The sequence below is a fragment of the Lepus europaeus genome, chromosome 5 (assembly GCF_033115175.1).
Source record: "Lepus europaeus isolate LE1 chromosome 5, mLepTim1.pri, whole genome shotgun sequence".
NCBI lineage: Eukaryota > Metazoa > Chordata > Mammalia > Lagomorpha > Leporidae > Lepus > Lepus europaeus.
In genome coordinates this window covers 86387498-86407850 of record NC_084831.1, presented here as the reverse complement: position 1 = coordinate 86407850, position 20353 = coordinate 86387498, and the positions used below count along the sequence as shown (strand labels likewise).

Genomic DNA, 20353 nt, shown 5'->3' with positions numbered 1-20353 from the left:
GAGGGAGAAGAAGAGGGAAAAGGGGAGAGGGAGATAATCATCAATGTCACTGTCTTCACCTCCCTGACCCAAAGGGCAGCAACATGCAGGAAGCTGGTCTCTCCATGCCTTTTTCTGGACAACTCCTGAAGAGCCTACTTGAGATGTTTTTACAATTAACTTTTTTTTTTTTTTTTTTTTTTTTAATTTTTGACAGGCAGAGTGGACAGTGAGAGAGAGAGACAGAGAGAAAGGTCTTCCTTTTGCCGTTGGTTCACCCTCCAATGGCCGCCGCGGTAGCGCGCTGCGGCCGGCGCACCGCGCTGTTCCGATGGCAGGAGCCAGGTGCTTCTCCTGGTCTCCCCTGGGGTGCAGAGCCCAAACACTTGGGCCATCCTCCACTGCACTCCCTGGCCACAGCTGGCCTGGAAGAGGGGCAACCGGGACAGGATCGGTGCCCCGACCGGGACTAGAACCCGGTGTGCCGGCGCCGCAAGGCGGAGGATTAGCCTGTTGAGCCACGGCGCCGGCCTACAATTAACTTTTAAAAATATAAGTAGGAGTACACTTATAAGTTTAGTAAATATGTAAACTAGTAACATTGTGTATTATCATTAGCAAGTATTAATGCAGTGTATATATAGTTGTGTGTGCTATATATTTTTTTAAAGATTTTTTATTTATTTGAAAGAGTTACACAGAGAGAGGAGAGGCAGAGAGAGAGGTCTTCCATCTGCTGGTTCATTCTCCAACTGACCGCAATTGTCTGTGCTGCTCTGATTTAAAGCCAGGAGCCAGGAGCCTCCTCCAGGTCTCCAAAGTGGATGCAGGGGCCCAAGCTCTTGGGCCATCTCCTACTGCTTTTCCAGGCCATAGCAGAGAGCTGGATCAGAAGTGGAGCAGCCGGGTCTCAAACCAGCACCCATATGGGATGCCATCACTGCAGGTGGTGGCTTTACCTGCTGTGCCACAGCACCGGCCCTGTGTGCTACATTTTGTACCACTGGCACCGTAGGTTTGTTTACATCAGCATCACATCACACACGTGAGTCATACATTGCACTACAGAATCATGACAGCCAAGTTTTTGGTTGGGTGATAAATTTTTCAGTTCCATTATAATATATATTTTTAAGATTTATTTATGTATTTAGAAGAGTTATATACATGGGGGGGGAGAAGAAGAGGGAGAGGGAGAGAGAGAAAGAGATAAAGAGATATCTTTCATCTATGGCTTGGTTCCTAGAGATGGCTGCAATGGCTAGGGCTGGGGCCAAGCTGAAGCCAGGAGCCAGTAGCTTCATCCTGATCTCCCTTGTGGTGACAGGGGCCCAAGCATTTGGGACATCTTCCACTGCTTTCCCAGGCCATTAACAGAGAGCTGGATCAGAAGTGGAGCAATTGGGACACTAATCGGCACCCATATAGGATGCTCGCGTCACAGGCAATGGCTTTATCCACTATGTCACAGTGCTGGCCCCCTCATTATAACCTTACAGGGCCACCATCATATATGCAGTCCATCATGCAGCTTGTGGCTTGTAGTTCAAGTTCACTGGGGAAGAACTTGATCTTATCAATTCAAGTATTTCTTCTAACCTTCTAAAATGTTTTAACTTTCTTGGGAATTTTTTTTGTCATAGAAATTCTCAAGTTTTTCTTCATTCTAAAATTCACTGGGGGAGCAGCTGTCCTGGTATAGGTGTCCTGGTTAAGCCCCCACTTGGGACACCCACATCCCATATTGGAGTGCCTGGGATTAAGTACTGCCTCTGCTTCTGATACAGCTTCCTGCTAATGTGCGGCCTGGGAGGCACCAGATGATAGCTGAGGTTATTTGGGTCCCTGTCACCCAAGTGGGACATCAGAATGTAGTTCCTGGGATCTGCCTTTGGCCTGGCTCAGCCTTGGCTATTGCAAGCATTTGGGGAGTGAACCAGATGGAAGATTTTCTCCTTCTTCCCTCTTTTCTTTCCCTTCTTCCCTCTTTTTTTCCCCTCTCCCTCACTGTTGCTCTGCCTTTCAAGTAAATGAAAATAAATAAGTGAAACATAAAATTTGCTGGAATGACCAAGAAATTTGAAATGATAGAAATGAAGTATTTTTTATTAAGATTTTATTTATTTATTTGAGAGGTAGAGTTACAGACAGAGGGAGAGGTTTTTCTTCCACTAGTTCACTCCCCAAATGGCCGCAACGGCCGAAGTGGTGCCAGTCTGAAGCCAGGAGCCAGGTGCTTCTTCCTGGTCTCCCATGTGGGTGCAGGGGCCCAAGGACCTGGGCCATCTACTGCTTCCCCAGGCCACAGCAGAGAGCTGGATGGGAAGAGGAACAGCAGGGACTAGAACCGGCACCCACATGGATGCTGGCGCTGCAGGCGGAGGATTAACCTACTGTGCCACGCTGCAGGCCTGAAATGAAATATTTATAGTTTCGTTTTGTTACAAAAATATACTAAAAGTAATCTTTTAAAAGTATTAGTAATGGTTTCTATAAAGTTCTAAGGACTTACAATAATAAAAGGCAGTAGTTTCTCACTTAATTTTCACTTCCCCTAGTGCCATTAAACAGAATATTGTAAACAAATACTTTTTTTTTTAATATCTATTTATTTATTTGAAAGTCAAAGTTACACAGAGAGAGGAGAGGCAGAAAGAGAGAGGTCTTCCATCCTCTGGTTCACTCCCCAGATGGCTGCAATGGCCAGAGCTGCACTGATCCAAAGCCAGGAGCCAGGAGCCTCTTCTGGGTCTCCTCCGCTGGGGCAGGGGCCCAAGGACTTGGGCCATCTTCTGCTTTCCCAGGCCATAGCAGAGAGCTGGGTTGGAAGAGGAGCAGCCGGAACTGAAACTGGCGCCCATATGGGATGCCGGAGCTTCAGGCCAGGGCGTTAACCTGCTGCGCCACAGCACTGGTCCCCAAACAAATACTTTTTTTTTTTTATATACAGAAGACCAGTTTAGTATATATTAAGTAAAGATTTCAACAGTTTGCCCTCACATAGCAACACCAAGTGAAAAATACTGTTGGAGTGCTAGTTATAGCATTAAATCACAATGTACAGCACATTAAGGACAGAGATCCTACATGATATTTTTTTAAGAATTGATTAATTTTCTATGCAATTTCCAATTAATTTTTTTTATTTTTTAAACTTTTATTTAATGAATATAAATTTCCAAAGTACAGCTTATGGATTATAATGGCTCCCCCCCCCCATAACTTCCCTCCCACCCGCAACCCTCCCCTTTCCCGCTCCCTCTCCCCTTCCATTCACATCAAGATTCATTTTTAATTCTCTTTATATACAGAAGATCAGTTTAGTATATATTAAGTAAAGATTTCAACAGTTTGCCCTCACATAGCAACACCAAGTGCAAAATACTGTTGGAGTACTAGTTATAGCATTAAATCACAATGTACAGCACATTAAGGACAGAGATCCTACATGATATTTTTTTAAGAATTGATTAATTTTCTATGCAATTTCCAATTTAAAACCAAGTTTTTTTTTTTTCATTTTCAATTTTCTTTATATACAGAAGATCGATTCAGTATATACTAAGTAAAGATTTCATCAGTTTGCACCCACACAGAAACACAAAGTGTAAAATACTGTTTCAGTACTAGTTATAGCATTACTTCACATTGGACAACACATTAAGGACAGATCCCACATGAGACGTAACTACACAGTGACTCCTGTTGGTTTAACAATTTGACACTCTTGTTTATGGCATCAGTAATCTCCCTAGGCTCTAGTCATGAATTGCTGAGGCTATGGAAGCCTTTAGGGTTCGCCGACTTTGATCTTATTCCAATGGGGTCATAGTCAAAGTGGAAGTTCTCTCCTCCTTTCAGAGAAAGGTACCTCCTTCTTTGATGGCCCCGTTCTTTCCACTGGGATCTCACTCACAGAGATCTTTCAGTTAGGTCTTCTTTTTTTTTTTTTTTTTTTTCCCCCCGGAGTGTCTTGGCTTTCCATGTCTACAATACTCTCATGGGCTCTTGAGCCAGATCCAAATACCTTAAGGGCTGATTCTGAGGCCAGAGTGTTATTTAGGACATCTGCCATTCTATGAGTCTGCTGTGTATCTTGCTTCCCATGTTGGATCATTCTCTCCCTTTTTGGTTCTATCAGTTAGTATTAGCAGACACTAGTCTTGTTTATGTGATCCCTTTGACTCTCAGACCTATCAGTGTGATCATTTGTGAACTGAAGATGATCACTTGGACTAGTGAGATGGCATTGGTACATGCCACCTTGATGGGATTGTATTGGAATCCCCTGGCCCGTTTCTAACTCCATCATTTGGGGCAAGTACGATTGAGCATGCCCCAAATTGTACATCTCCTCCCTCTCTTTTTCCCACTCTTATATTTAACAGGGATCACTTTTCAGTTAAAATTTAAACACCTAAGAATAATTGTGTGTTAATTACAGAGTTCAACCACTAGTACTAGAACAAAAAAAAAAATACTAAAATGGATAAAGATTTACATTGTACATCAACAATCAGGACAAGAGCTGATCAAGTCACTGTTTCTCATAGTGCCCATTTCACTTCAACAGGTTTTCCCTTTGGTGCTCAGTTAGTTGTCACCGATCAGGGAAAACAAATACTTGTCTCTTTGGGACTGGCTTAATTCACTCAGCATGATGTTTTCCATCTTGTTGCAAATGACCGGATTTCATTGTTTTTGACTGCTGTATAGTATTCTTTAGAGTACATGTCCCATAATTTCTTTATCCAGTCTACTGTTGATGGGCATTTGGGTTGGTTCCAGGTCTTAGCTATTGTGAATTGAGCTGCAATAAACATTAACGTGCAGACAGCTTTTTTGTTTGCCAATTTAATGGCCGGAGCTGCACCGATCTGAAGCCAGGAGCCAGGAGCCTCTTCTGGGTCTCCCCCGCGGGTGCAGGTGCCCAAGGACTTGGGCCATCTTCTGCTGCTTTCCCAGGCCATAGCAGAGAGCTGGGTTGGAAGAGGAGCAGCCGGAACTGAAACTGGCGCCCATATGGGATGCCAGAGCTTCAGGCCAGGGCATTAACTCACTGCACCACAGTGCTGGTCTCCAAACAAATACTTTTTAAAAAATATTTATTTACTTATTTGAAAGAATTACAAAGAGAGAGAGAGAGCGCGTGCGCACACATACAAGGCCAGTGCTGGGCCAATCTGAAGCCAGGAGCCTGGAGCTTCCTTCAGGTTTCCCATGTAGGTACAGGGACCCATGCACTTGAGTCATCTTATTATTTTTTTAAGGATTTATTCATTTATTCATTTGAAAGTCAGAGTTACACACAGATAGAAGGAGAGTCAGAGAGAGAGAGAAAGAGAGGGAGAGGTCTTCCATCCTCTGGTTCACTCCCCAGTTGGCTGCAATGGCCAGAGCTGTGCTGATCTGAAGCTAGGAGCTAGGAGCTTCTTCCGGATCTTCCCACATGGGTGCAGGGGCCCAAGAATTTGAGCCATCTTCTTCTGCTTTCCCAGGCCATAGCAGAGAGCTGGATCGGAAGTGGAGTAGCTGAAACTCAAACCAGTGTCCATATGGGATGCTGGCACTGCAGGCAGCAAGTTTACCTGCCAGGCCACAGCACTGGCGCCAAAATAAGTCTTTTTTAAAAATTGATGAGCAGTTTGCATAGACTTATATAGTTTCTAAATGTACAGTTTGTTTTGACAAATGTCTCTACTTGTGTATAATTTACATTCCTGTTTAGACTTAGAAACTTATCACCTTAAAAAATGTGCACCATCCCAGAATATTACTTTGTATCCTTTATAGCAAACCCAACACCTCAAAACTTTTCTTCTGATTTTTATTGCTAGTCATATGTTTTACCTTTTTATTCCTATTTAACAGCTTTATGGAGATATTCATATACCATACAACTAATCCACTTAAAATGTTCAGCACAGTTGTTAGTATTGTAGTCACAGAATTGTATAACTGTCAATGCAGTTAATTTTCGAACTTTTTCATCACCTCAGGGAGAAGCCGAACACTGTTAGTAAGCACTGCCCATCCCAACACACCTCCTCACCTCCTAGTCCCCACTGTAACTAATCTGTTTCTGTCTTCTAGACATTTCATGTATATGTAATCATACAGTATTTGTCTTTTTGTGATTAGTTTCTTCACTTGATCTTAGCCAAAAGGCCGAGAAGCGATGTGATTAGTTTCTTTAACTTAGCATAATGTTGCAAAGTTTATCTGTGTTGTAGCATGTAGCTGAACTTCGTTCCTTTTCATGGCTGCACAATATTACACATTTCATTTCTTTTGGATATGTATCTAGGAGTAGCGGGTAGTGGTAATTCTCTATTTAACCATTTGAGGAACTTGTTTTCCAAAGTTTTACACCATATTATATTTCCACCACCAGTATATGACAAAGTTCCATTGTCTCCTTGTTCTCACAAACACTTGTTATTATTTGTCTTTTTGATATAACCATCCTAGTGGTTGTGAAGTTGTATCTCATTGTACTTTTGATTTGTACTTTCCTGGTAATTAGTGCTGTCAAATATATTTTCATGTTTCTGTTGACCATTTGCATATCTTCTCTGGAGAAATGTCTACTTTAGATTTTTTTTTTAAATGATTTATTTATTTATTTGAAGGCAGAGTTACAGAGAGAGATGGAGGGATAGAGAGAGAGATCCTCTGTCTTCTGGTTCACTCTCTAAATGGCTGCAGTGGTTGGAGCTGGGCTGGTTGGAAGCCAAGAGCCTGTAGCTTCTTCCAAGTCTCGAGGGTGTAGAGGCCCATGTACTAGGACTGTCCTCCTCTGCTCTCCCAGTAGGCAGCTGGACTGGAAAGAGAACAGCTAGTACTTGAACCAGTGCCCATATGGGATGCAGGTAGTGGCTTTATCCGCTATACCACAAAGTTGGTGCCTTTTGTACATTTTAAAATGTGATTATCTTTTTTTATTCATTTCTAAGAGTTATTTATACACACATATATGTGTATATAAATAAATGTAGATGTGGGATGCTGGTGCTGTGGTGCAGTGGGTTAACACCCTGGCCTGAAGCGCCAGCATCCCATATGGGCGCTGGTTCTATTCCCGGCTGCTCCTCTTCCAACCCAGCTCTCTGCTATGGCCTGGGAAAGCAGTAGAAGATGGCCCAAGTCCTTGGGCCTCTGCACCCACATGGGAGACCCGGAAGAAGCTTCTGGCTTCTGGCTTTGGATTGGCGCAGCGCTGCCCGTTGCAGCCATCTGGGGAGTAAACCAGAGGATGGAAGACCTCTCTCTCTCTGCCTCTCCTCTCTCTGTGTAACTCTGACTTTCAAATAAATAAATAAATCTTTAAAAAAAATGTAGATGTGAGTTCCTTGTGATTCACAAATATTTTTCCCATTCTGTGGGTGGTCTTTTCACTTTCTTGATGGTAACTAATGAAATACAAAATGTTGTTAATTTGATGAATTCTGATTTTTTTTGATCACTTGTGCTTTTGGTTTCTCCTATATTTTCTTCTGCTATGTTTATACTTCATATAAATTGAGTCATATAGTATATACTCTTGTTTTTGGCCTTTTTCATTGAACTTAACTTCTTTCAGACTCAATCTAAGTTGATACATTCATCAGCAGTTTGGTTTTTTAATGCTGAGTAGTATTGTGATGAATGAATATACCACAATTTTAGCATTTAAGTTTCTGGATATTTGGGTGGTTTTGTTTTCTGGGTTTTGGGTGTTATGGATGAAACCTCTCTGAACTTTGAACTGTAAGCATTTTATGGATACGTGTTTTCTCTCATTTCCTTTTAACTTTGTAAGGGATTGCCTAATAGTTCTTCAGAGTGGTCGTACCATTTTCAATTTCTGGCATTGATTTATGAGAGCTGCAGTTGTTCCCATCCCGGCAGACATTTGGTGTGGTCAGTCTTTAGAATTTTCGCTGTTCTAATGTGTACATAGTGTGGTTTTAACTGGCACTTCCCTGGTGACTAACAATGGTGAACATTTTTCAAGTGCTTATTGCCATTTGTCTTGTTTTGGAAAGATCATTTTAAGTCGGTTATTCATTTAAAAAATGTAGTGCTTGGCTTCTTAATGATTGTTTTTAAGAGTTCATGTATTGGCCGGCGCCGCGGCTCACTAGGCTAATCCTCTGCCTTGCAGCGCCGGCACACCGGGTTCTAGTCCCGGTCGGGGCGCCGGATTCTGTCCCGGTTGCCCCCCTTCCAGGCCAGCTCTCTGCTGTGGCCAAGGAGTGCAGTGGAGGATGGCCCAAGTGCTTGGGCCCTGCACCCCATGGGAGACCAGGATAAGCACCTGGCTCCTGCCATTGGGTCAGCGCGGTGCGCCGGCCACAGCGTGCCAACCGCGGTGGCCATTGGAGGGTGAACCAACGGCAAAAAGGAAGCCCTTTCTCTCTGTCTCTCTCTCACTGTCCACTCTGCCTGTCAAAAAAAAAAAAAATTAAAAATTAAAAAAAAAAAAAGAGTTCATGTATTTTGGATACCAGCTTTTCATCAGATACATGCATTGGAAATATTTTTTTCTCAGTCTAAAAGTCTAAAACTTTTCTAGCATTTATTGAATTCTGTTTGTTTGCATTTGTTGAATGTTATTCAGTATGACCTATCTGGAATTTGGTAGTTTTTTCTTAAATATGGAATTAAGATTTTATTTCAATTCGTAAATATTTAATATACTTTACACTGAGCTGAATGTCCTAAGGGAGATAAAGATGAGTAAATTATAAATTTGACTCCCCAAAAGGGTAGTTCTCTAATTTGTTAAATTGTATGTGGTTCATATATTTCTCTTCTTTCTCAGATTTTAAATCTAATAAAATATTATTGGGAGTATTTATTGTACTCTAAGCAGGTGACTATTTCTGAAGAAGTTACTGGAAATGAGTAGTAGCCATGTTAAATACACATATAGACACTTAGGGACACTTATTATTTGAATGACACATAATCTGTATCTTTGTAGTGATAGAGCCACATTTCCCAACCTTCCTTTGTAGCCTGTGCATATAGAAGAAAGGAGTTAAATGCTGTTATGAGTCATGGAATGAATCTTCGCAGTTATCTTTGCAGATAAGGAAGAGGCCTGAAACAGGATTGCAAGCTCAAGACCTGGGAGTGAAGAGGTCCCAGGATAACAAAACAAGCCCAGTCATAAACAGCAGCTGTAGATGGGCGAGCTGTGGGGATGCAGCAGAGACTGTAGAGACCGGGGTGGGGGGGGGGTGTTAAAGTCCACCCTCATCTAAAAGAAGACACTTCTACTCAGCCATCCTTTGTTTTTCTGTACAGTAACATGGGCCTTGTTTTTGCCCTTTTTATTTTTCAACAGAATCTGGAGTTAACAAATGCATGAAATCTTCCAGTTTTATCAGTAACAGTGCTTTTTTTTTTTTTTTTTTTTTTTTTTTTTACAGGCAGAGTTAGACAGTGAGAGAGAGAGACAGAAAGGTCTTCCTTTTTCCGTTGGTTCACCCCATAAATGGCTGCTACGGCCAGCGCGCTGCGCCGATCCAAAGCCAGGAGCCAGGTGCTTCCTCCTGGTCTCCCATGCGGGTGCAGGGCCCAAGGACCTGGGCCATCCTCCACTGCCTTCCCAGGCCACAGCAGAGAGCTGGACTGGAAGAGGAGCAACCGGGACAGAATCCGGCGCCGCAACCGGGGTGCTGGTGCCGCAGGCGGAGGATTAGTCAAGTGAGCTGTGGCGCCAGCCAATATCATTGTTTTTTTTTTTTAACCCAAAAACTACATAGGCCAAACAAAACACTTTATTTGTGAAGATTAGTTATGTTATGCATGTGTGAAAGAAGTGGGAAAAGAAAAGAGATTTGGTTAACTTCTGTGTCTGCATTACTTTTTAAGCCCCTTTGTAAATATGACAGAATTAATAGTTCCACAGAATTTGTTGTTCCTCTTCAAGTGATATCTTTTTTCTAAAGCCTGCCCAAACCCTTTTTTTAACCCAATATTTCCTAATTTGAATTTTTAATGGAGACAAAGGGAAATTTTACTAGAGCTAATAGCACTAAGACAATCCTCATAATTTTCTGATTGAAATATGGGAACTGCTATATTATAGGTGCAAAATACAGCAGTTATTTTATTGATGCCAGCCAAAAATGGTCAAAATTATGCATGTTATAAAAGCCATAACTGAAAGCAAGGGCTAAATTATGTTACTACTTTTCTCTGAAGGGAGGAGAGATCTTCTGCTTTGCTTATGGCCGTGTTCAAGTACCAATGAATTCTGTGGTCACAAAAGGCTTCCATAGCCTTGGAAGCCCATGGCAAGTGCCTCGGGTGATCACTGACATCATAAATAAGAGTGTTAATTGTTAAAGGAACAAAAGAAGTCACTGTGCACTTACTCCCCACTCTGTCCTGAATGAGTTGTACTATGAGAATTAACTGCAAAACTTATTCTTACACTGTACTCTATATGTTGTGTGTGTGTGTGAAAATTGTTGAACTCTGTACTTTTAGAGTTGGTCCTCTGTAAAATTAAACTAAAAATGAACCATCATGAAGAAGGGGATGGGAGAGGGAGTAGGAGGTGGGATGGGAATTGGGGTGGGAGGGCGAGTATGGGAGAAAGAATCGCTATATTCCTGAAGTTGTACCTATGAAAAATGTATTCATTAAATAAAAGCTTTAAAAATAAATAAAAGGCCGGCGCCGTGACTCAACAGGCTAATCCTCCGCCTAGCGGCGCCGGCACACCAGGTTCTAGTCCCAGTCGGGGCGCCAGAGTCTGTCCCAATTGCCTTTCTTCCAGGCCAGCTCTCTGCTGTGGCCAGGGAGTGTAGTGGAGGATGGCCCAAGTGGTTGGGTCCTGTACCCCATGGGAGACCAGGATAAGCAACTGGCTCCTGCTTTCAGAACAGCGCGGTGCGCCGGCCGCAGCGCGCCAGCCGCGGAAGCCATTGGAGGGTGAACCAACGGCAAAAGGAAGACCTTTCTCTCTGTCTCTCTCTCTCACTGTCCACTCTGCCTGTCAAAAAGTAAAAAAATAAAAAAATAAATAAAAATAAAATAAATAAAAAATTGTGGTACTAAAGCTCTAAATGTCATCGCTACTTCTAGCATAACTGAAGTGAGACCTTGAACTTTTTAATTATATTTTAGATTGTTAGAGACGGACAGTAAGTCTTTAAGATCTGTAAATGGGTCAAGAAGAAACAGTGGCTCCTCTCTTGTGTCAAGTTCATCAGCCTCTAGCAACCTCAGCCACCTCGAGGAAGACTCCTGGATTCTTTGGGGAAGAATTGTTAATGAATGGGAAGATGTGCGCAAAAAGAAGGAAAAGCAAGTTAAGGTATGCATGTTCTCTGTTGAAGTTTTTCCTCTTTTCTCAAATGGCATCAGGCATAGATTAATAGAGCATTAAGGGAAAAAAGCCAACAGATTCTAGTAATTTCCATGATATATAGTAAGGATATCTGCTTTATATATTTTATTTGTGCTCAGGGATTTTGATTTCTACTTATCATTTGTTATAGAGCTTCTGAAAATATAGAAATATTTAGCTGAAAATTAATAAATTGTCTACATCTTATATCAATATTTTTCTTTTTTGCCTTTAGTAAGCCCTTTTGAAGTGTCCTGTGCCATTAACCACAGCTCCACAGGTTTTCAAGCCCCTGATACCTTCAGAGGCACACTCTGAAATGACCAGAATTTACCCATTGCATTGCACTCCCCACCCCACCCCTGCGACACATGTACATAAAATACACTCAATATACACCCAGATCTTAGCCTGGCTTAAACGAGTGCCTAGTCTTAGATATAAATAGTATTAAACTAGTTTTGTGAGTCATAAATTGGATAGCCTCACTTTCCACTCCAGCCCCCCAGGAAGTTGTCTTTGGCTTGCAAGGTAAGAAACTTAAATAATTCATTTTAAAAATTTTATTTTATTTTTTACTTTTAGGAACTTGTTCGTAAAGGAATACCCCACCACTTTAGAGCAATAGTTTGGCAACTTTTATGCAGTGCACAAAGTATGCCGATTAAGGATCAGTATTCAGAACTCCTGAAAATGACCTCACCTTGTGAAAAATTGATCCGAAGGGATATTGCTAGAACATATCCTGAACACAATTTTTTTAAGGAAAAAGATAGCCTTGGGCAGGAGGTTTTATTTAATGTAATGAAGGTAAGTTCTGTTCATTCATTTTTAAAAAATGAAATGAATTCTTATAAGACTGAAATTATACACTTCCCATGGTGATACATGAAATCCCACCACAGTAATTAGTTACTTTGCCAATAAAATTGATTTTAGCATAATTTCTGTGTTAATTCTGATGCTGTGTTACTGTCCAGTTTGGAGAACTTATTAGAAAATTTATCACATTATTCAGCATTAGCTGTTGGAAATGAAAGAACGTATGTGGTCATGTGCGTAGGGAGATCCTTGATGGAGATGGATGATTCAGCTTCTGAGAGCCTCCCTTCTAGGCTGTGGGTTCTCCTGTCATGGCTGCATGCATTTGGCCAGCAGTTTTCCTGCTTGCATTAAGAGTCCCAGCCTTTAAAAGGTATAATGTAATTTTTTTCTTTAGTATTGCCTTGTCCCTTTTCATAATTTCTTTCTCTTCTAGCTAACTTTATGAAATACCAATTTCTTTTTAAACCATTTCAGTTTTTCCAGTGGTTTACCTTAACCTAATTTTGTCTTTATCAGATACACAGATGACTTGATTTTAAAGCTCCATTACCTTTGTGAATATAGATTCCTTGATGTTTTTTTTTCCCCCTTTTTTGTCCTCAGGAGCTGCTAATTTCTTCCTTCCTTCCTCCCTCCCTCCCTCCCTCCCTCCCTCCCTTCCTTCCTTCTTTCCTTCCTTTTTCTTAAAGATTTATTTATTTATTTGAAAATCAGAGTTACACAGAGAGAGAAAGAGAGGCAGAGGGAGAGAGGTCTTCCATCTGCTGATTCACTCCCCAGTTGGCCACAATGGCCGGAGCTGCACCTATCCAAAGCCAGAAGCCTGGAGCCTCTTCCGGGTCTCCCATGCAGGTGCAGGGGCCCAAGGCCTTGGGCCATCTTCCACTGCTTTCCCAGGCCACAGCAGAGAGCTGGATTGGAAGTGGAGCAGCTGGGTCTCGAATTGGCGCCCACAGGGATGCTGGATCTGCAGGCAGCAGCTTTTACCTGCTACACCACAGTGCTGGCCCCAAGGAGCTGCTTATTTCTAATTCAGAAATTATCAAAAGAAGATTTTGTGTAATAAAACAGTTGCTTTTAGGGTATTTATAGGAAAATACCTAAATAAGCAAAGAAGAGCTTTTCTAAAAGACAAATGATCTTTTAATTTACCTGCCTCAACAATTTTAGGTTTTTTGAAGAAGGAAGTCTAATATATCATGCTGAAGTATTATGAACAGTATTTTTTCACATTTTAGGCATATTCTTTAGTGGATCGTGAAGTTGGTTACTGTCAAGGAAGTGCTTTTATAGTTGGATTGTTGCTTATGCAGGTAAGTCAAGTTAAATGTCCAATTAAGTTCTTTTTCAAAGCTGCATTGGGGAATTTAAAAGTTATTTTTTTTTTTAAGTATAAATGTTTACTTATACTTGAGCATTTTTCTATAGACATAGTTTGAATCCTGATATTTAGTTTGCACTTCAAGAGATTAAAAGTGTTAAAATAATATAAAATATTATCTTGCTGTTGTACCTGAGCGAGTGCAAACAGAGGAGCTCCACACATTGATAAAATTTGATGGTCCTTTATTGCCGGCGGTGGAGAGTGGGCTCATGCCCTAAAGAACTCTTGAAACTGCAGCCCAAAGCAACAGGGTTTATAAAGGCAAAAACCGCAAAATCGGGAGGGGAATTCATGGTTGCTAGGAACAGGGGAGAATACATGGTTACCGGGGTCAAGCTGACCTAAAACTTATGTGAAACTAGTATAAATTATAATCTTGACAATACCAGTTACAATCTTAACAATTCCAATTATAATTGACATTAATCCAGGTGTAGCCTATCCACTTCCAAGCTTGAGTGATCATGCTAGGGGGTTTCTGTGTTCTGCCAAGTGTGATGTAGTGGACTGCTATTGTTCAACTGTTTTAGATCATAGTTTCAGACCAGAGTCTCACGGTGTGGGGGGGCACCTTCCCAGAATGCAGTCTCAAGTGCTCCAAAATGGAGTCCCTACTGTCAAGGTGTTACTTCATTACTACCAAAAGAAATTCGAACTTCTTGGTATATACATTTGTACCATAATATTCTGCTAAAGGCTATATCTACTTTTAAAACTTAACTTACTAGTCAACATTTAATTAGAACTAATCTTTTCCCAGCCCAGCAGGCCATGATAAAAGTATTAGTATGTAAATCTTATTTTTGTTCTGTAACATTTAAAAAAGCACAGGAATTTGATTTGCCATTTTATTTGTTACACATATCTTGCTGTATGCTTTTAAATAGTGTCTCTCAAGCTACTTTTTCTGCCCAGGGATTTATTTTTGAGTAGGTTTCAGAATTCAGGGGGAAGAGAGTTACAGCTTTGAAGGGAAATAATATGCAATATTATCTCTTTAGTCTCATTCAAACTTTTTTAAAAGTCCATTTTACTCTTAATCCAGTGTCAGAATTTGTGTCCTGAAAGGAACCTTGGGGACAAGTTGATTTGAGTCATACAGACTGGGTTTTATATCTCGGTTGTGCACTAGCTCTGTGAACTTAGGCTAGATTGTTGAACCTCTCTTTGAGGTCTCCTAAGATGGTTTGATTTACTTTCAGACTCATTTCGAGAGTCACATGAGCTTTGTAGGAGTCTGGCATGGTGTTTAGCACCCAGGAGATACACAATAGAAATTCAGTGACTTGCTCAAGATCACATATTTTGGTGGATAAAAGCAGAGTAGGCATCAGAAACTCATGTTTCCTGATTGCTTTACTTTAGTTTCCCTGCTGTTCTGCCTGAATTTCAAAACTCTGTAGCTGTCAAGAATATTTACATCGCATTTGTGAATAGCATAAACCTGATGTCAGATATGGCTTGTTTATGATAAAAATGACCAATTTTTACTCCGTGCTATAAAAGCTGTTTTCAGTGGTTTCTGCAGGGTATTTTTCCATTTGTAAGTGAACTTAGGTTATAAATAATATAATATAAAACTAACTTGTGAATGTTAATGCTATAAGGTAGAAAATGTGAGGGAACCAGATTCTCACTAAGCTCCTCACTTTGTTTCTAAACTTTATTCTTTTATACCCAATGCCGTGATGTCTCCCACAACTTTGGCTTAGAAATGTTAACTCAGAGTCTAATAAAATTTTGAGTTAGTAAATGTTTTGTTAACATGGTTAAAAGCTCTATGTGTGTGTGTGTTTTGTGTATTTTAACTTCCCTATAAAATTAGGTATATTGTTCCCATTAAACATTTGAGTCATGCTGACTGCATTTTCTATCTCGGTTCTGCACTGGCTCTGTGAACTTAGGCTAGATTGTTTTTTCTCTCTTTGAGCTCTCCTTAGATAAATACAGTTTACTTTCAGATTCATTTCAAGGGTGACATGAGGTATGTAGAAGCTTGGCATGGATTCTTATCAGCTCAGTGTCACAGAGGACATGTGTAGCTGCATGCTGCTCTCTGACACAAGTGTCTTGAATTTTTTTTATAATAGAAATGATTATAAAACAACTGTGATATGCATATTTATATGTATCAATGTTTTTTTTTTTTAAGATTTATTTATTTGAGAGGTAGAGTTATAGACAGTGAGAGAGGTCTTCTTTCTGTTAGTTCACTCCCCAAATGGCCACAACAGCTGGAGTGGTGCCAGTCTGAAGCCAGAAGCCAGGTGCTTCTTCCTGGTCTCCCATGCGGGTGCAGGGGCCCAAGGACTTGGACCATCTTCTACTGCTTTTTCAGGCCACAGCAGAGAGCTGGATTGGAAGAGGAGCATCCAGGACTAGAACTGGCTTCCTTATGGGATGCTGGCACTGCACTTCCTTATGGGATGCTGGCGGAGGATTAACCTACTGCACCATGGAGCGGCCCCCTACGTGTATCACTCTTGATATGACACTTTTTCATTTTGTCACCATTATTCCTGTCTTTTTGAGAAGGACCTAGTGATATTTTTTCTATTTCCTTTTGTCCTTTTATCCAATCCCTCAACTTATTTTTTAAAATATCACCATTTAGGAAAAAATCTCCTCCAGTTCTCATATCAATGCTATTGCAAAGGGAAGAGGGACATGAATCTTTTATACACCTAGAAAAGATAACTTAAAAAAAAGATTTTGCTTATTTATTTGAGAGGCAAAGTTAGGGAGAGAGAGAGAGAGAGACAAGAGAGAAAGGTCTTCCATCCATTGGTTCACTCCTCAAATGGTGCAACGGCTGAGGCTGGACTGATCTGAAGCCAGGAGCCAGGAGCTTTCTCTGGGTCTCCCACATGGATTCAAGGGCCCAAGCACCTGGTCCATTTTCCACTGCTTTCCCAGGCTAGAAACAGGGAGCTGGATCAGAAGAAGAGCAGCCCGGATAAGAACTTGCACCCCTGTGGGATACCGGCTCCCACAGGCTGAGGCTTAGGCTACTAAGCCACAGCGCCAGTCCCCTGCAGGCTCATTTTTAATTTTAAATGGCCCAGGAATAATGTTAAAAGTATCCAAATGGCCCTTGGTAGAGACAATGATGGATCATTTCACTCCACTGCTCAAAGTACTCTATTGCCTTCCCATAGCTCCAATAAAAGCCAAAATTACTTTTTGAAAGCTTTTATTTAATATATTATATATAATATATATTATATACTATATATATTTATATATATAACATATATATAAATATATATAATATATTTAATATAAATTTCATAGGTGTAACTTTTGGAATATAGCAGTTATCCCCCCATACCCGCCCTCCTACCCCCAAACTGTCCCACCTCCTACTCATTCTCCCATCCCATTCTTCATTAAGATTCATTTTTAATTATCTTTTTTTAGACTTTTATTTTTTTAGAAAATTTTTATTTAATAAATATAAATTTTGAAAGTACAATTTTTTGGATTATAGTGGTTTTCCCCCCCGTAACCACCCTCCTACCTGCAAACCATCCCATCTCCTACTCCCTCTTCCATCCCATTCTTCATTAAGATTCATTTTTAATTATCTTTATATACAGAAGATCAACTCTATACTAAGTAAAGATTTCAGCAGTTTGCACCCACACAGACACACCAAGTATAAAGTACTGTTTGAAAACAAGTTTTGCTGTTAATTCTCATAGTACAACTCATTAAGGACAAAGGTCCTACATGTGGAGCATATAGAGTGACTGAATTAGGGAAATAAAGTAGACTGGGCAGCATTGCAGATCCACTGAGATGAGTAGCCCTGAATTCAGAATGAGACCAGCCAGCATGGTTAGTGTTTTATTTTTATTTTTCTCCAGCTGCCTAAATATAGATGTAGGATTGGATTTATCCAAGGGTGGAGTTTTGCCAGTTAGAATTGGAGAGAAAAACCAAAGTAATTGTGGATTTAAACTAGTGAATAAATATAACAGGACAAGCAGCAAAGTGAGCATGGAAGTGTTGAAACAGAAAACATTGTGTTGGCCTGGCAAGGTATAAGTGAATTTCAGGCCTGATAGGTTTAGATAATTGTGACTACTTCATTGCCGCCCTGTGGAATAGATACTGTTGTTTTACCCACTGGGGATAGGTGATGAAGGTGAGCAACAGAGATGTTAAATAATTTGTCCAAGGTCACATATTTATTAAGTGGAAAAACTGGGATTTCAGCTTTTGATGTGGCTCTAGAGCCTGAGCTAGTAACTGCCTACCAGGCACTTAGAGGAAAAGAAATGAGAGATATTTTCCATGCCAGAGAGCGACTTGAGTGTTTATGGAAGCTACAAAAATGAGGAGTAAATGGGTAGTATCTGCTGGCATGTGTTTCAGACAGAAGGGGAAGTTAAGCTGTGGAAGTAGCTAAGAGTTTCAAGGAGGGACATATACCTCGCTAAGCCCTGGCCCTTTCAGCGCTATGGGAGAGAAAACAGCCACCTTAGGGGAGAGCCAGATTTCAGCTAAAGAAACACCGGAACATTTGGAAAAGACATTAAAATACAGGTGAAGACTGTAAATAGGGCCAGATTAGGGGAACAATGGAACATTATAGGGCTCAGAGTTCTGGGATATTAGGCTTCTTGTGGTGATTGAAATAACTAAATGGGGCTGTAGGGCTTGATAGGATGAAAAGGGATGGTCTGCAAGGCAGAATGTGGCTGTGTGTACTGGGAAGAGGGAAGTGCAGGTTTCTCCAATAGTGTCAAGGTCAGGAAGCATGTACTGTTACCTGCAACAGTCTTTAGTAAGAGGAAGGCCTAGACATCCTTTGGGATGTTCTCTTTTTAAACATACTGGGTTATTGTTAATGAATGAGAACTACCAAATTTTATTATTTTGGGAAAACTAACTTACCAGTTTGGATAATGTTATTTGCCTAAATAATCTGAATGTCTTTGTAGCTCTTTATAAAGATTTCACACTCATTGTCTTATTTGATATATCTTCCTAGTGATTTATACATAAAATATATCACTGGTACATTGAAACCCCAATTACAAATAATTTGAAAACTCAGAAATTCTTTTAATGTTTACCCATATCATGGACATCTCTTCTGCTCGAATTCTCAAAAAAGTTTCCTATCACTGAGGTAAAATCAGCCCGAGGCATCCTGCTTCCCTGTCATTTGTCCTCTGTAACCTCCCCTCCCTTCATAACGTCACTTCTGATTAGCAATCCCCTATTTGCTGTTCCTTGCGTGTGCCAGGTGTGATTCCATCTTAGGAGCCTGTGACTGTTCTGTCCTCTGGGAATGTTCTTTCCTCACAGAGAAAATCCTGTCCTTCAAGATTTTGCTGAATTGTTACCTAATCTAGGGACCATCCCTGACCTACATAAATGTCAGTGTATCGTCTCAGCATTTCCTGTTACCCAACTTTTTTTCCATAACACTCATCACTATCTGACTTATCAGTTATCTGATTTGTTCCACTTATCGTCTGTGTTCCCCTACTAGAAAGTTCAAGCTCCTTTAGAATGAAGGTCATGTTTATTTTATTCACTAGTGTATACCCAGAGAGGGAGGAAAAAAAAAAAATCTAGCTCAACATGAGTGTGTGTTGGTTGGATAACTTGAGTTAGGTATGTTGAGGCAGTATGTTGAGGCAGAGAGGTGTAGGGTTGGTCTAACTTTTCATCTTTGCTCATAGAATGGGAGACTGGAATCTTCTGATTGTTAGTCCATTGCTCTTAACATTGCATCACATGGCCACTCCAAGTGGTATATATGGTTGGATGAGTACTTGATTTAAATATAATTTGGCTTATTTGTATATCACAGAACATTAACCTGTGTTACTTTTATTCTCCTAATGTAGATGCCAGAAGAAGAAGCTTTCTGTGTATTTGTTAAATTAATGCAAGACTATAGACTTCGCGAACTTTTTAAACCAAGTATGGCAGAATTGGGCCTTTGTATGTACCAGTTTGAATGCATGATACAGGTAAAAGTAAAGTTTAGCAAACAGGCATATTGCATATCTATTTTTTGTCCTCTTAGTCTGAGTGAAAACTAAGCAAATGTGGTGTTAAAACCTTACAACAGTTGAAAAAAAAAGTCAGTGTTTTAATTATATGATCATTTGTGGGTTAGTTAACATAAAAGTAGACCTGCTTCCAAATGTGCTCTATCTACAGGTAGATCAGTCTGCAGCTTGACTGCAGCTTTTTACATTCAGACCTTAAGCATTTGTTCCAAAGGTACTATAAACCCGTAACCTAAATATGTGAGTTTCTTTGTTTTGTAGCATTATGTAGTATTATTAGAAATACAGTCTGAGTTCTCTTACAGGATACTCACGATACTGTGACACTGATGTCATTTCATTGTTTCTTCCCAGGTAGTAGTTACTACCTCTTAGCTTTTCTGTGTAGCTTTTCCATATGGTGCTTGATTTTGTCCATGTGTTTTGAATAGCCTAGCCTAGTGCAAATACAGTGATTTGAAATAAAGTACTCAGTTCTATATGTTTTAACTCATTGTCTCTCCTTTCTAGGAGCATCTTCCCGAGCTCTTCGTACATTTTCAGTCTCAGAGTTTTCATACCTCAATGTATGCATCATCCTGGTTTCTGACTATCTTTCTTACCACTTTTCCACTACCAATTGCAACAAGGATATTTGATATCTTTATGTCTGAGGTAAGCTAATGAACAGAGCAGGACGGTGAGGCGAACAATAAAGGAGACCCCCATGTGCCATGCTAAACTGCTTGCATCGACCGTCTCATTGAAACCTTGTACCACCCCAGTCAGGTAGATGCTGTC

The 20353-nt window shown here is 40.5% G+C and overlaps 1 protein-coding gene across 4 annotated transcripts in view; it reads left to right on the top strand.

The window, feature by feature from the left end:
• Positions 1-20353, top strand: part of EVI5 (ecotropic viral integration site 5) — a 232658-nt gene that overhangs the window by 68604 nt on the left and 143701 nt on the right. For all 4 annotated transcript variants that reach the window (XM_062191739.1, XM_062191738.1, XM_062191740.1 and 1 more), the window contains exons 3-7: positions 11107-11296; positions 11915-12139; positions 13393-13467; positions 19406-19531; positions 20084-20227. In XM_062191739.1, the coding sequence (XP_062047723.1) occupies positions 11107-11296; positions 11915-12139; positions 13393-13467; positions 19406-19531; positions 20084-20227 (760 nt within the window). The remainder of the gene's footprint in view (positions 1-11106; positions 11297-11914; positions 12140-13392; positions 13468-19405; positions 19532-20083; positions 20228-20353) is intronic.